At 37.9% G+C, this 15,280-nt stretch overlaps 1 protein-coding gene across 2 annotated transcripts in view; it reads left to right on the forward strand.

The window, feature by feature from the left end:
* Window positions 1–15,280, forward strand: part of LOC137291832 (SID1 transmembrane family member 1-like) — a 38,554-nt gene that overhangs the window by 13,083 nt on the left and 10,191 nt on the right. The window contains exons 7-19 of one of the 2 annotated variants that reach the window (XM_067823375.1): window positions 276–369; window positions 2,076–2,119; window positions 2,797–2,862; window positions 5,554–5,619; window positions 6,663–6,793; window positions 7,520–7,593; window positions 7,974–8,040; window positions 8,910–9,058; window positions 10,425–10,473; window positions 10,898–11,015; window positions 11,411–11,547; window positions 13,518–13,620; window positions 13,849–13,922. In XM_067823375.1, the coding sequence (XP_067679476.1) occupies window positions 276–369; window positions 2,076–2,119; window positions 2,797–2,862; window positions 5,554–5,619; window positions 6,663–6,793; window positions 7,520–7,593; window positions 7,974–8,040; window positions 8,910–9,058; window positions 10,425–10,473; window positions 10,898–11,015; window positions 11,411–11,547; window positions 13,518–13,620; window positions 13,849–13,922 (1,172 nt within the window). The remainder of the gene's footprint in view (window positions 1–275; window positions 370–2,075; window positions 2,120–2,796; window positions 2,863–5,553; window positions 5,620–6,662; window positions 6,794–7,519; window positions 7,594–7,973; window positions 8,041–8,909; window positions 9,059–10,424; window positions 10,474–10,897; window positions 11,016–11,410; window positions 11,548–13,517; window positions 13,621–13,848; window positions 13,923–15,280) is intronic. The other variant, XM_067823383.1, reaches the window with a different exon arrangement.

Below are 15,280 nucleotides of genomic sequence, written 5' to 3' on the forward strand. Positions count from 1 at the left end.
TATTTCTCTGTAAACAGCAACCATGTTAATATCTGAAGTACAAATATTTGGCTGTATTTTTCAATCTGTTTAAATTACTGACATAGAAAATATCCATGTTAAGACAGGGTGGGTATAGAAAATTTGAGAACCACTGAAGATTAGTACTACCCATTCATAGCAAACGTAACATTCCTGCTATTGTATGAAACGAAAATGAATACACTTAATGCAAGAAAAGTATCAGATATATAATATTTTAGATATTAATCATGTTTTTATTCCTATTATTGCAGAGTCTCAGTACTTTAAAGGAATCTTCGCTGCAGTTGGATTCTTCTCAATATTTTATGTGATTGCTCTTGTTGTGTTGTGCTGTTTTCACAGATGGTAAGGAGTTTTTTGTGCAGATTTGCTTGCATGTCAAACACTTAATAGTGTTGATCCATTGTAGATTTATGTAAACAGAGTTTTGTGAAAGCATGTATTTTCTGAGGGTTGCATGTCATATGACATGAAAAATCAGCTATAAATATTTAAATTCAATATCATTTTTTGGTACAAGTATTATAGAACAGATGGTATTTAGGTTCAACTGACATTATGTTGTTGGGTTAGAGAGTTGAAGGTGATGAGGTGGGGTAGAGAGGTTGAGGGATGGGGTAGAAAGTTAATGGTGATGGAGTTAGCCAGAGAGGTTTAGAGTAAGGGATGAGGTAGAGAGTTGATGGTGATGGAGCTGGGTGGAGAGATTTAGGGTGAGGGATGGGGTAGAGAGTTGATGGTGATGGAGTTAGGTTTTGGAGATTTAGGGTGAGGGATGGGGTAGAGAGTTGATGGTGATGGAGTTGGGTGGAGAGGTTTAGGGTGAGGGATGGGGTAGAGAGTTGATGGTGATGGAGTTAGGTTTTGGAGATTTAGGGTGAGGGATGGGGTAGAGAGTTGATGGTGATGGAGTTGGGTGGAGAGATTTAGGTGAGGGATGGGGTAGAGAGTTGATGGTGATGGAGTTGGGTGGAGCGGTTTAGGGTGAGGGATGGGGTAGAGAGTTGATGGTGATGGAGTTAGGTTTTGGAGATTTAGGGTGAGGGATGGGGTAGAGAGTTGATGGTGATGGAGTTGGGTGGAGAGGTTTAGGGTGAGGGATGGGGTAGAGAGTTGATGGTGATGGAGCTGGGTGGAGAGATTTAGGGTGGGGGATGGGGTAGAGAGTTGATGGTGATGGAGCTGGATGGAGAGGTTTAGGGTGAGGGATGGGGTAAAAAGTTAATGGTGATGGAGTTGGGTGGTTAGGTTTAGGGTCAGGGATGGGGTAGAGAGTTGATGGTGATGGAGCTGGGTGGAGAGATTTAGGGTGGGGGATGGGGTAGAGAGTTGATGGTGATGGAGCTGGATGGAGAGGTTTAGGGTGAGGGATGGGGTAAAAAGTTAATGGTGATGGAGTTGGGTGGTGAGGTTTAGTGGGGAGGTATGGGGTAGAGTTTTGAGGTGTGTATTGTGGTAGAGAGTTAAAGGGGATTGATTGGGTAAAGGGTTGAGGGTGGCATGGGGTTGGGTAGAAAGTATCAGTAATATTCGAGCTATGTGATGGTGGTCAAATCTGGATCAGACAATCCAGTGATCAACAACATGAGCATTGATGTGTGCAGTGATACAATGTCATGAATCAACCTAGCCAGCCATCGTCACCACCCCACCCCATTAGCTGCGTCTTACAACACAACAGGCATGGTTTGCTGGAGGTCAATTAATAATATTTAATAAATTTCATTTTATAGTAATGGGCAATGGTGTAGCCATTGAACAGCCAGGTTCTCTTCCCACATCAAAGTCCATTTCTGGTATCCACTTCCATGGTATTGGGATGCTGCTATATTTGACATTAAACCTTACTTGCTCAGTTGGTAAGTTGTTGATAGTGGTAAGGGCATTATCTTTAGTTTTTTCTTCCATATAGCTGGAATACTGCTGAGTGTGGTATAAAACTCACACACTCACTTTATATTCTTCTATGCACCACAACATTTGTACAACATGGAAAACTATCCACAAGTCAATTTCCACGGTCTTGGATTCATTTATTCATTCTCTTTCAGTAACACCAGTCAGAGCCTCATGGATATTTCAGAGTCAGAGCGAGGTGAGCTTCCAAACCTTTGTCGTCAATTACTAAGAGCAGAGAGAATTGAGACTGTTATAATTTTAACAGTTTCTGACACACTTTTACTATTCAGTGAATCACGTGAAGTGAAAGTTCATGCATGTAACTTGACCAATTAAAACTTACCAGACATCAAGCAGCCAATCAACAGTGATGATACAGGAGTGATATTTTACTCTGCATACCTTGAAATGGCAAAGGTTCTCCATCTGCATAGCATGTGATTTCAGGTTCTGTAGTGTTCCATGAGTAATAAGATCATTTAACAATGGTAGTGAAGAATGATGGAAGCCAAAGAATGTGAGTTGCACCCTGCCATAAGGACAAATTTTTAGGACAAATGTACAGAAAAAAATGGATACATTTGTCATTGGGTAGAGATTACAATCTGGTAGAAGTGGTGAGAAGACTTTTAACACCTGAATAAATGACTTGATCATAGTCATTCATTTATAAAGAACAAATTTTCTGAAATATTTACCTAGCCAGGTAGCTTCAACAGTAAATTACTGGTCCGATTCGCGATCAGCTGGCATTTGGCCAGTGGACAAGTAGTTAATTCAAACACTAGCTCAGCTCACTGAGTCCTTTTGAGGACTTTGGTGATTGGTGGCCAAACTTATACATATCAAATGTCTTGTTTTTCCTTCCTTTAGACAAGCTTATTGGGTTCATTCAACCTGGATACCAATCAACCAATCAGAATGCAGGGACGCCTAGTGGTAACCATGATGATGCATGCTGTTTGTTGTAGAGTAGATTGTTGTATAAAATCTTTGTGTATTGTGGTGTGGGTTATTTCATGTTAACTTTTCCTCAAAGAAAAGGTGCCCTATCCTCAACTGTTGATTAGGTTTATGCTGGCTTGATTAGGTTTGAACTTTGAGGTTTATTTTTTTGAAAGTCTTGCTTTTAATTGTCAATCTTGGAATATCTTGAAAATGTTTTGAATTTGTACAGAATTACTTATTTGAATATTTTAGTTGAAGTGTGACTTATGACAGTGCCACACAATGCCATATAGAAAGTGGTCAAAGTAACATGTGTTATTGTCAGGCTACCATTTCTTTGTAAAGCCAGACCAGTTTTGTTTCTTATTTTATTGGACTAAAAACAGTAAAACAATTTCTTGTCAATTTACATTTTTGACCAGTAAAACATCATGATTTTACTTTTTGAGCAGGGAAAATAATTTTAGATATTTCTCCTATTCTTGAAAAAAAAAATCAACTGGTGGATCTGCAAAACAAGAGTTAAAATTGGTCTGGCCTAAAGTACAGATTATAGCAGTTTTGTTTGGTTGAGTCACTACTGTGACAAACCCACACACCTAATCGCCAGCTCACAAAGTGAGCGGCCTAACCCACTCAGTCACCATGGCTTCCACAAAACTGGAAGTCGAACAACTGTTTGTCTAGGCTATGGGTATGGTGTACCCCTGTAACAAGACTAAATTAGCACATGGTTGACAGCTATGAGTACACAATGCCATTTAGAAAGTGGTAAAATAGAATGTATGTTGTTTGGGATTTTACTTATTCTGTAAATTACAGATTCTAGTACTTTGGTTGGATCACATTTAAGAGTTTGAAATGGTGTGGCACAACTGGCAATGGGCATGCCATGGTGGAGTGATTGTATGAATGTGGGTTTCCTGGCAATATGCTATTGACTAATCCATAAATAATATGAAATATTCATTATGTAAAATCTAGAAATCCAGTTGAATTATTCATGGAGAAAAGTCCAGGGCCTTGATTTTCGAATCTCACTTAGCACTGCGATAGCCATAAGTGCCATACGTTAACATTAGCACTAAGAGATCTTCGAAAATCTAGACCCAGATCATACAAACTAGCTTCCTGACATAGGTACTCAAACACCTTTTATGAATTATTTTTTTTCACCCTTATCTCTTTCCATTTTATAGCTGTTTTTAAGCAAGATTTGTGGCTAGATTTTCCAAATTCAGTATTTTTGCCACCATTTCAGTAATGACATTTTGATTTAAAGTTGAAACTGATTTAAAGTTGAAACTGATTTAAAGTTGAAACTATACTATTATCAATCATATGAACCAAAGTAGTTTACATGAAGGCATAAAAATACAGTAAATCTGAATGGAAGTTTCCTCAAAGCAAAAGCTGTGATTTCCCTTTTCCATAGAATGACCCAGTAGCATGTGTCATTTTATCTCAGAACATATTTTATCATATGTTAATGGAAAACTTCAAAGAGAGCAAAGAAGCTCTCATCATAACTTATCAAAGCAATGATCACTAAAACAACTTCAATCCATTTTGATCAATATGTGATGTTTATTTGAAAAAACAAAACGGTATTCACTGTGGATTTCGCGACAGTTTGCAGCACCAAGGTTTGTTTCTAAAATGTGGCTCTGGCAGCGATTGGTATTTTTCAAATGTGGCCTACTTCTGTGGACACTTATAATTGCCCATTTCCTTCTCCCTCACATTCTAAAAAGTCTTCTGTCACCATTTATTTTGGATAGTGGAAGCTGCTAGTATTGCCTTGGAAACAATGCAAAAGGCGGGATATTTTGAACTTGAAAATCAATGCACACATCAAGTCTGTCAGCAGAACTGATGGCATATTTTAGCCGATAATGATTGATGCTGGAACAAATAAAACACTTCACTTATCTGGCCTGAATTTGGTATTTGCTTCTCTGAATATTCTGCCATCTTTTGGAAATGTTTATGTACAAGGGTTTTGGATACATTGATTCTTCGTTAGGTTAAAATGTGCCTGTGTTTTGAATTCTCTTGCGCTTATTTTGATGTTACTGATTTTTTATTTACTACCATCCAAACTGTATAACCTTGTTTCAGTCTCTCATTTAAGAGATTTCCCCAAGACTAATCTCATAGAATTAATATTTCATCATTTTGCACCAATGGAATAATGTTTCTGTATTTCAGTTTTTCAACTGTACTTCTTAAGGTTACTTGAAAATATATGTTCCCTGAAGTTTGTTTATTTGTTTTTGTACAAACCAAATTGTTCTTCTTTATTTCAACTGTGTTAGAGATCAGCAAAATCTAATATTTGGGGAATATTTATCCACGTCGACTAATAACCAGTTTGTTTTGTTTACTTCAAACCTGTAACAATAAGAATTCATAAGTACAACTTGAAATCAGTTACAGTAAATTAATGCAAGCAGTAGGCTCTCTCCTTCCTCATAGTGACTAAATGGAATAAGGTACAAATCTTTGTGTCTTTTTAAAAGACATGAGTTATCTCCCTTATCACGTCAGGATCAACAGAAAGTTACATTTATCTTGATTTATTATCTGACTAAATTATCGGATGCACAAAGTAAATAATGTTTGAAACTGAATGATAGCTCTTTACTGTAATATTGATTGTTTTGAATGGATTGTTTACAGATATCGACAGCTCTCACTCTTTTGTTCAGAGCAGTGCCAGTTATGGGTCCATGAGTTCAAATATAGGTAAGAGTTGTCTGCCTTGCCTTCCCATGATCCAGTGCATCCAAGCTTTGGCCGAGTTATAGTTTTTTTTATGTATAAACATTACATGTGTTCATGTCTTTCTCCAAAGTGTAGGTCGTGTGCATGGGCTCTATCGTCACCTCATCATTAGATTCAGTCACAGAGATGTATGTGGACTGAAACATGTGCCCCATGTCTGCTGCCATCAGAATGATAACTATCAGCATCTTATGAACATGATATCAAATTGGAACAGATATTAGACATGCTATCAAAATACCATGTTATCAACAAATTACTAACATGTTATCAACTTATCAACATATGATGAACATGATATAAAAATATCAACACATAATGAACATGCTATCAAAATATCAACATGTTATGAACACAAGAACATATTATCAAGATATCAACACACTATGAACATGATATCAAACTATCAACACATAAAGAACATGATATAAAAATATCAACTCACTATGAAGGTAATATCAAGGTATCAACACATTATGAGCATGATATTAAAATGTTAACACACGATGAACATGCTATCAAGATATCAACACAAAATGAAATGCTCTAGCAATGTGTTGTCAACACATTATGAACATGCTATCAAGATATCAACATATTATGAACATGCTATCAACATATCAACACATAATCAACATACTATGAAAATGCCATCAACAGACTATAAATAAGCTATCAACATATCAACTGACATTATTGACATGCTATCAAAATACCAACATGCTGTTATAAACTTTTTGTCATTCTACCATCAACATGCTATCAAAATGCCATCACCAGTACAGTCAGAAACAAATAAGACACATACAGGATGTTTTGGTGGAGAGGGACACATTTGCCTGGCACCCTCAAACCACCTAACACTTTGACAGCTCTACACCCACCTAGACACCTTGGCATTGTCACACCCACACACCTATCCATCCATACACCCTGACAACAGTTCACCTTGCCTCACATTCCGATTCAGCCTCACCCCTGTCACTTTCTGATGGATATTACAGGTAAGGAGATGAGCCCAGTGGTCCCAGGCCAGGCAACCCCCCCAGGACATCGGCGGGTTGATTCACTTGATGAATCTGACTTAGACTTTCTTCACGATGCTAATGAAGAGAAGGACATCTTCAGGACAAAAGTAAGATGGCGTGTTTTGACTGAGCCAGGAGCTGTGTACCCAAGTTCTGTTTTCAGATAGATGTAACTAGACTGGGGTTGAATTGAATTCCTTGGTACGACTTTGATCCAGAGCTGGCCTCAGATCCTTGTTTGTACTTAAATGTATAGCATAGCATAGCATATTTGTAACACGCATATATTTAAGCATGCTGAGAGTGCACAAGACAGAGATGAGATTAAAGGAAAGAGCTATAGTTCAAATGCTGTCTTGAACAAGTGTGTTTTTAGGTTAGGTTTGGAGGTATTAAGGTCACAACAGTCTCTGAGGTTCTTGGGGAGACTGTTCCAGGCTATTGATCCTGCATGGACAAAAGACCTGTTTCCATACATCACTACCTTTACTGTGGGAACAACAAGCACATTCTTATCCTGTGAAATGTTTGGTAGAATCCTTGTTTGTACTTGGATCCATGGTAGGATTTTAAGTCCTTCTTTGTACTTAGATGCATGGCGGGACTTAATCCTTGTTTCTACTCAGATGCATAGTAGGACTCAGGTCCTTTTTTGTACATAGATCCATGGTAGAGATGAACTCCTTGTTTGTACTTATATGCATAGTAGAATTTAAATCCTTTTCGCACTTAGATCTGTGATAGACCACACCATATTATTGATAGTTAGTCATGTGATTTGTCATTCTTCTTGACTGTTGCTTGTGTCAAACAACTTGCCAATTCTTTTCCAGACAGCCTTGTTTGTCTCCGACCTTGCAAGGAAGAGTCGCAAGAAGTTGTCCAAACTGTACAAGGTTTATCATTGGTGAGTCTCTCCAATACCATCCAAAATGGTTTCATCAGGATGGCTTGACCTTCTCCTTGGTGAGATGGGCAGGATAAGTCACCCAACACAGGATGGGAGGGATGGGTATGTGGAAAGAATTGAGTGTATATCAATAATTCTTTTCCACTCCTTGCAGAGTAACTCTGGGGCAGATCTATAGATGCTAGATTTACTGCACACTACTACAGGATGCTTTGTTATATGATGTATAAAATGCTGAGATTCTTGTAACATTGCCGACAGGTAGCCATCTTGGATTTTGAAAACAGTTATAAAAAGTCCTCTAAAAGTTTTGCATCCATTGCTCACTCCCCTACACTCCATTGGTGCTTGCCTAAAGTTTTCTCTGCTGTTTCCAGGAATCTGTTCACAATTGCCATCTTCTATGGTCTGCCAGTAGCTCAACTTGTCATCACATACCAGAAGGTAAACGTGGGCCACATGCCCACTAGATTATCAGTAACAGGCATTGATTCATTATAACCAGTAATTTTTCAAAATCAAACACTCTTGTTTAGTTATGATGTAATTATATTTTTCCAGCACCCTACTGGGGAGTTTTCTAAAGTTGCAAATGAATGTGCCAACCTCTCCTTGGTGATTGAGGGAGTTTTGTTATGGGGTATTCAAGACTCATGTGCTACATGCAAATGAAGTCATATGTAGTTAGCAGTCATAAAAAATGGACATTTATGTGAATAAAATTGTCCTTCACATATGGTGACCTACAGCTAAAGCTAACATGCTTTAAACGAGGCGACAGATATAGCAGACCGTGCTTTAGTCCAGACCATTTGCTTGTAATAGTATTGTACTGTGTGTACACCTTTGACTGAAGTAACTTGTTTTGGTTTTACCTGGTGGAGAGAATTCATAAATGCTTTTGATATTTTTGTGGAGGAGTGTTTTGAATTCTAGGGTGGTCAAGTGACAGAAATATTTGTTGGTATTCAGGGTTTGGGGGAAGGGAACAGGGTGTCACCTTCATGGTGTGACATGACTATAATCCTGCTGGAACCAAATGCTCATAAAATAACAGACCACTCCAAATTCGACAAGATCTCCAGGACCTGGACATAAAAGGCAGTCAGGCTGTGCAACTTGGTATATTGTGTGAAATTGAAAGTGTGTTTGTATCCTCATGACATCAGTCACTAGTTTACTTTGTCCAGACTTCATTATTTACGTATGATTATCATATAGACTGCACACTGTTGACTGTCGCTGAACAATGATGGAACAAAATACTTGCACTTACAAAGATACATCCCAGTGAAGAGTTGATTTTTTGTCAGGTTCTAGTTGCAACTGGGAATGAAGATTTGTGCTACTACAACTTTGACTGCGCCCATCCCCTTGGCGTCCTGAGCTGCTTCAACAGCGTCTTCAGCAACATCGGCTACGTCCTCCTTGGGATACTCTTCATTCTGCTGGTTTGGCATCGGTAGGATCACTCACTCACTCTCACAGCTGTTCTTCAGTGTTTGCACAGTATCTGTTAAACAGTATCTGGAACTGTTATCTGCTTTAAGTGCATAAAATATGATGGACAAGATTCCTCTGAGGATATCCCACCTAGTACCCACTCACTGCTGGGTGAACAAACTCTCTTGCCTGGACTGAAGTTAAAGAAACTCAAGCTGCCAAACATGGTCACCCATCCAAGGAATCTCAATGTTTGCTTAATTTCACCTGATTTGTGGCTTTGGCTATTTGTACAAAACCACACACCGCCACTAGGGACTGTTTACCTGTGTGAGAAACACACAGTCTCATTACATACAAATTATACAAATGCTCAGTCAGATACCAGAGGATGATCACAAGTTTCAAATAATTGTAGGTATTAGGACCAGGTGTGGTATTTTATTTATTACCCACGTCATCATATGAGCGAAATATTTTCAAGTATGATGTTCACCAACCAACACCACAGGAACATCTGTCAGCCATGAAAGTTCTACTAATATGTATAAAATGAACTTCTTGTTGTCCCTGCCTAGTGCTCAGCATGATGAAATATAAACATGACTGGTCAGGTTTGAGGAGATTTTGAATGGGTGTTTTAGTGAAACTGCAGGATGATATCTCTGGGGACAGGGCTGTTGACCTGTCAGCCTTGTTAGCTTTAGGCTCAGTATTGCTCACAATGCTGGGATACTGAGTTTAACAAACCCAAGTAGAAGGTTGTGTTAGCAACCTTTTGAATTGACCAATCAGAACATTGCAAAAGTTAACATTCATGCATACCGTTGGAATCTTTACGTCGAAAATTCTTAATGTTATCTTCTGCATTATCGCTCCCAAGTGATACACATGGAGGACGCCATTATTCAAAACAATGAGTAAACAGTCGTTGAAAATAGCGTTTTTGTCAATATTCCAGGATGTCATCTTGAGGAGATATAAGCTTATGGTATCCATGTCATTAGAAACCCCTAAGAGAATTTACTGCTAGTCCAATATCTGTCTTTTATGGGGACTTTTATTTGTTGCATATTCCTGCGGAATCCTAAATAGTAACCTTTTTCTGGTTGGTTAAATTGTTTGGCTGTCTTGTGGTTGATTGTATGGTCATAGGTTGCTCAAAGGTAAGCTGACAACACCTTCTACTAGGATTTGTTAGACTCAGCATTTTGGGTAACGAATAATACTGAGCCTAAGTTTACTTAATCTGATTGAGCCGTCAACCAGACCAGTATGTTTGACCTAAAACACACATACGTTATCATTGAAGTGAAATAATTTGAATTTAAGATTATATTCCATCCTGTTCAAACAGTAAGACGTCTGTCTTGGTTATTTTTCAGAGATTCTTTACACAAGAAGCTGGTTCGAGAGCATGGAGATGTTGAGCAGGTATGAAGTACTAACAGATGGATACTTTCTTGTAGCAAGAATTGGAATGATGATCAAGTTCTTTTTTGTCATTTTCTGTTTTTAGATTTTGAGGTATATTTTGGTGGAGAGGCCTCTCGGTGCAACATTCCTGGGGATATTAGACATAGACAGATCCAGGAATTTTCAGTTTTCTGCCAATCCAAAAAGTTGAATTCATTGTGGTCTTCAGTCATTTTCGAAAGTGTGTGTAGGTGTGTGTATGTGCGTGCGTGTGTGTGTGCATGCATATGTTGAACTCCTTTAACCCCCTTTGATCTGCCAGTGTTAGAATTGACTGATGGCACCACAATTCTTCCCATCTAAATTCTATGGCATCCACCCACTCATTCACTCACTTTCAGCTGCTTTCATTCACTGAGTGTTTTGTTTGTTGCTTTTACAGAGGTTTGGCATCCCCCAACACTTTGGCCTGTTCTATGCTATGGGCATTGCCCTGGTGATGGAGGGCGTGATGAGCGCCTGCTACCATGTTTGCCCCAACTACTCCAACTTCCAGTTTGGTGAGAATACACCACAAAAATATGAAAATATGTGAATAGTTAGAAATATGATTGGCCCAAAACTATGTGAATAGTTAGATAACATGACTGGCATGAAAATATGTGAATAGTTGAATAGTTAGAAAGATGATTGGCCCGAAAATATGTGACTCTATAGAAAACATGAATGGCACGAAAATATGTGAATAGTTTAAAATCATGAATAGCATGAAAATATATGAATAGTTAGAAATGTGACTGGCCCCAAACTATGTGAATAGTTAGATAACGTGAATGGCTTGAAGATATGTGAATAGTTAGAAAACCATGCACTCTTTGTCACTTTTTACATGCCATTAAATGTTTGGTCAGTGAATCTCGGTATTTGTGGAATATGCCTGCCTTGATGGTTTCAGACACATCCTTCATGTACATCATAGCATGTTTGTGTATGCTGAAGATCTACCAATCCCGGCATCCCGACATCAATGCCAAGGCATACCAGGCGTACCTCTGCATGGCTCTGGTCATCTTCATGGCTGTCATTGGAGTGGTAAGGTTGCTTTTTGTTTTCCATTGTTCTTCCATCCAGACCCTTGAAGATCCGGGTTTGAATTGATCTTCAGTAACCCCTGCTTGTCTCAATTTGCAAAAACAGGTGGACAGGATAGGTTGCACGAAAACATCCAAAGAGATGTAGAGGTAAAGTTAACAGTAGCAATAGAAAACTGTGCAGTAAAGAACTAAATACATACAAAAACTGCTGTAGAACATTTTTTGAATTCTGAATAAAATATGTTTTGCGTTTTCATTGCAGCAAGCTTGACTTTGAATTTGGTGGATGTGCTTTTTTTCTGGACCAGAACTTCAAAACCATTCACTATTTCTTCACCAAACTTGGCACATGGATAGATCTTGTGGTGTACTGTACATTTTGGTGGTTTTGGAATTCTGAATAAAATATGTTTCGCGGTTTTCCAAGGCAACAAGTTTGACTTTGACTGAATTTGGTGGTAGTGTTCCATTCAGGAGCAGAACTTAAGAATCTTTCAGTACCCTCCTTCCACTTTGCCATAAACACACCAAAACATTTGATATCATCTACAGGTTTCTTGTGCGTGCAAGAAAATAGATTACCTAAAATGTCCTATAACATGCTTGTTCACTTGGACAACATTGGTGTAGTGAGGTGGGCATCTTTTGTAAGAACACTTATATTTTCACATAATTACGGTTTTGTATGGCACAGTTAGATGGGGTTGTAAGTTTGTTTTAAATCTGTTTCGAGAAAAAAGTCTAAAAATGTTCAATCAAGAATGGCATTCAGTAATAGTTCACGGTATGACTCTTATAGAATATACAAATTATTGCTCCAGCTGTTTGCTATTTGGATGACAAATTACTGCTTATTGCTACCTATGTATAATGTATATGTATAACTCCAGTGTATATGAACTGGGGGTCTTTTGTACAAATAAACATCTTTGACTTTGAATATAAGTAACAACAAAAATTCAGTCTACCATATATTAAAACTCTTGTGAAGCATTTTTTATATAGTCAACGCCTCGTCTGTCTGTCTGCCCGTCTGTCCACTCGTCCATCATCCTCCATTCGTCTATCCATAATCATTTTGTTTCTGGAGCATAACTCAGAAACCGTTCAATATTTTTAGACATGATAGATATAGTAATCTCAACCTATAGTTGTACCTTTTGCTATTTACACAGTTTGGGCATTTTTATTTTTTTGTCTTTCCATGGAACATTTTGTTGTTAGTCTAATGGTGGTATGGGCTTCGTTTCCACAGCAGAACTCAAAAACCATTCAATATTTTTCTGCAAAACTTGGTAGATATGTGTGGCAGACCCCAAAGTGGTGCCTTTTGCTATTTCCAGGTTTTTGTGATTTATTGTTTTCTCAGTTTCCATGGAAATGTTTTGGACGAGTCTCAAAATGGAGGGATGGGCTTTGTTTCCGGAGCACAACTGGAAAACTATTTAATATCTTACAGCAAAACTTGGCAGATATTTTAGGCAGACCACAAAGTGGTGCCTATTTTTATTTTCAATATTTTGGCATTTTTATTTTCCCGGTTTCTGTTGAAACAATTCTGAGTTAATCTCAAAATGGAGAGATAGGCTTCGTTTCCAGAGCACAACTCGAGAACCATTTCATATCTTTGAACAGATCTTGGCAGATATATGAGACAGGTCTTGAAGTGGTGCCTTTTGCTGTTTACAGATATATGGCATTTATATTTTTCATGACTTCCATGGAAACGATTCAAACTTAATCTAAGAAAACATCAAGTAACTATCAGATAATTTGTCCTTCAAATATGTGGGGGCCGGGGGAATATGTCATCTTCTGATGACGCTTGTTTGTATAAATTGATGAAAGTCAAAAATATATTAAGATGTTCCAGATCAGGTATAGTGTAATCAAAGTCAATGTCAATTTGTCAGATGTAATATTCAATAGGTATGTTCAGGTATATACATTTGGTGGATTTGTTTGCAGGTTTATGCTACTGGCCTGTTTTGGATCATCTATGCCATCGTACATATGTTTGTCAGTCTGCTTCTCAGTGCACAGATCTACTACATGGGCAGGTGGCAGATTGGTGAGTAGGCCAGGCTGCTGTTTTCTTTCTTAGACATGATCTGACCTCATCACATCATCTGACTCACAACTGAGATTAACAAAATTGCCTGCCCCTTGTTGATCAATCTGGTTTCATCTAGTTGGAACTAAATGTGCTGTAATAAGGTTTGTTATCTGACTATGAAACAGTGCTGAGTTTTCTTATGAGATTGTGTTAGGTAATTATGACAAATTTAACTGATTTCAGATCGGTACATATTCAAGCGACTATGGTACGTGTTTGTGACTGACTGTTTGAAATGTGCTCGGCCGACGTACAGGGTGAGTCTTCATGGACAATGTTCTTTTGCCAGCTACAGGTATCTAGGAACCAGGGACAAGGACAGTTAACACAGCTAATCTGAATATGAAACCAATATTTAAATATGCAGGTAACACAGATCTACATTAAAGTTTCTGGAAGTGTGGGAGCCAAGAGATTCATGATGACTCATTGTTTTCCTTTAAAACTGATGTTAAATATATTAAAGCCCCATATTTCTGAGCAAAGGACCATGTCTTCAAGCGTTGATCAAATTTAAGCTGTTTTAAATAAAACTCCCTGGGCATTTGCCTCCAAGAGTGTTAGAAGGTCAGTTCCAAAAAACTGCCGTTACTTATAAGGAGACATTTGAATTCATCTTGGTAAGAACTTGCAGCAGAAGATTGTTGGCTGTATTTCTGGCATGATGCACATTGCTGACTGCTGACAGATGGTATATGACTATATGTCTCTCTAACAGACTGTATATGACTGTATGTCTCTCTGACAGACTGTATATGACTATATGTCTCTCTAACAGACTGTATATGACTATATGTCTCTCTAACAGATGGTATATGACTATATGTCTCTCTAACAGACTGTATATGACTATATGTCTCTCTAACAGACTGTATATGACTATATGTCTCTCTAACAGATCGTATATGACTATATGTCTGTCTAACAGACTGTATATGACTATATGTCTCTCTAACAGATGGTATATGACTATATGTCTGTCTACCAGACTGTATATGACTATATGTCTGTCTAACAGATGGTATATGACTATATGTCTCTCTAACAGACTGTATATGACTATATGTCTCTCTAACAGACTGTATATGACTGTATGTCTCTCTGACAGACTGTATATGACTATATGTCTCTCTAACAGACTGTATAAGACTATATGTCTCTCTAACAGACTGTATATGACTATATGTCTCTCTAACAGACTGTATATGACTATATGTCTCTCTAACAGACTGTATATGACTATATGTCTGTCTAACAGATGGTATATGACTATATGTCTCTCTAACAGATGGTATATGACTATATGTCTGTCTAACAGACTGTATATGACTGTATGTCTCTCTGACAGACTGTATATGACTGTATGTCTCTCTAACAGACTGTATATGACTATATGTCTCTCTAACAGATGGTATATGACTATATGTCTCTCTAACAGACTGTATATGACTATATGTCTCTCTAACAGACTGTATATGACTATATGTCTCTCTAACAGATCGTATATGACTATATGTCTGTCTAACAGACTGTATATGACTATATGTCTCTCTAACAGATGGTATATGACTATATGTCTGTCTACCAGACTGTATATGACTATATGTCTGTCTAA

Source organism: Haliotis asinina, chromosome 1, assembly GCF_037392515.1.
Source record: "Haliotis asinina isolate JCU_RB_2024 chromosome 1, JCU_Hal_asi_v2, whole genome shotgun sequence".
Classification (NCBI taxonomy): domain Eukaryota; kingdom Metazoa; phylum Mollusca; class Gastropoda; order Lepetellida; family Haliotidae; genus Haliotis; species Haliotis asinina.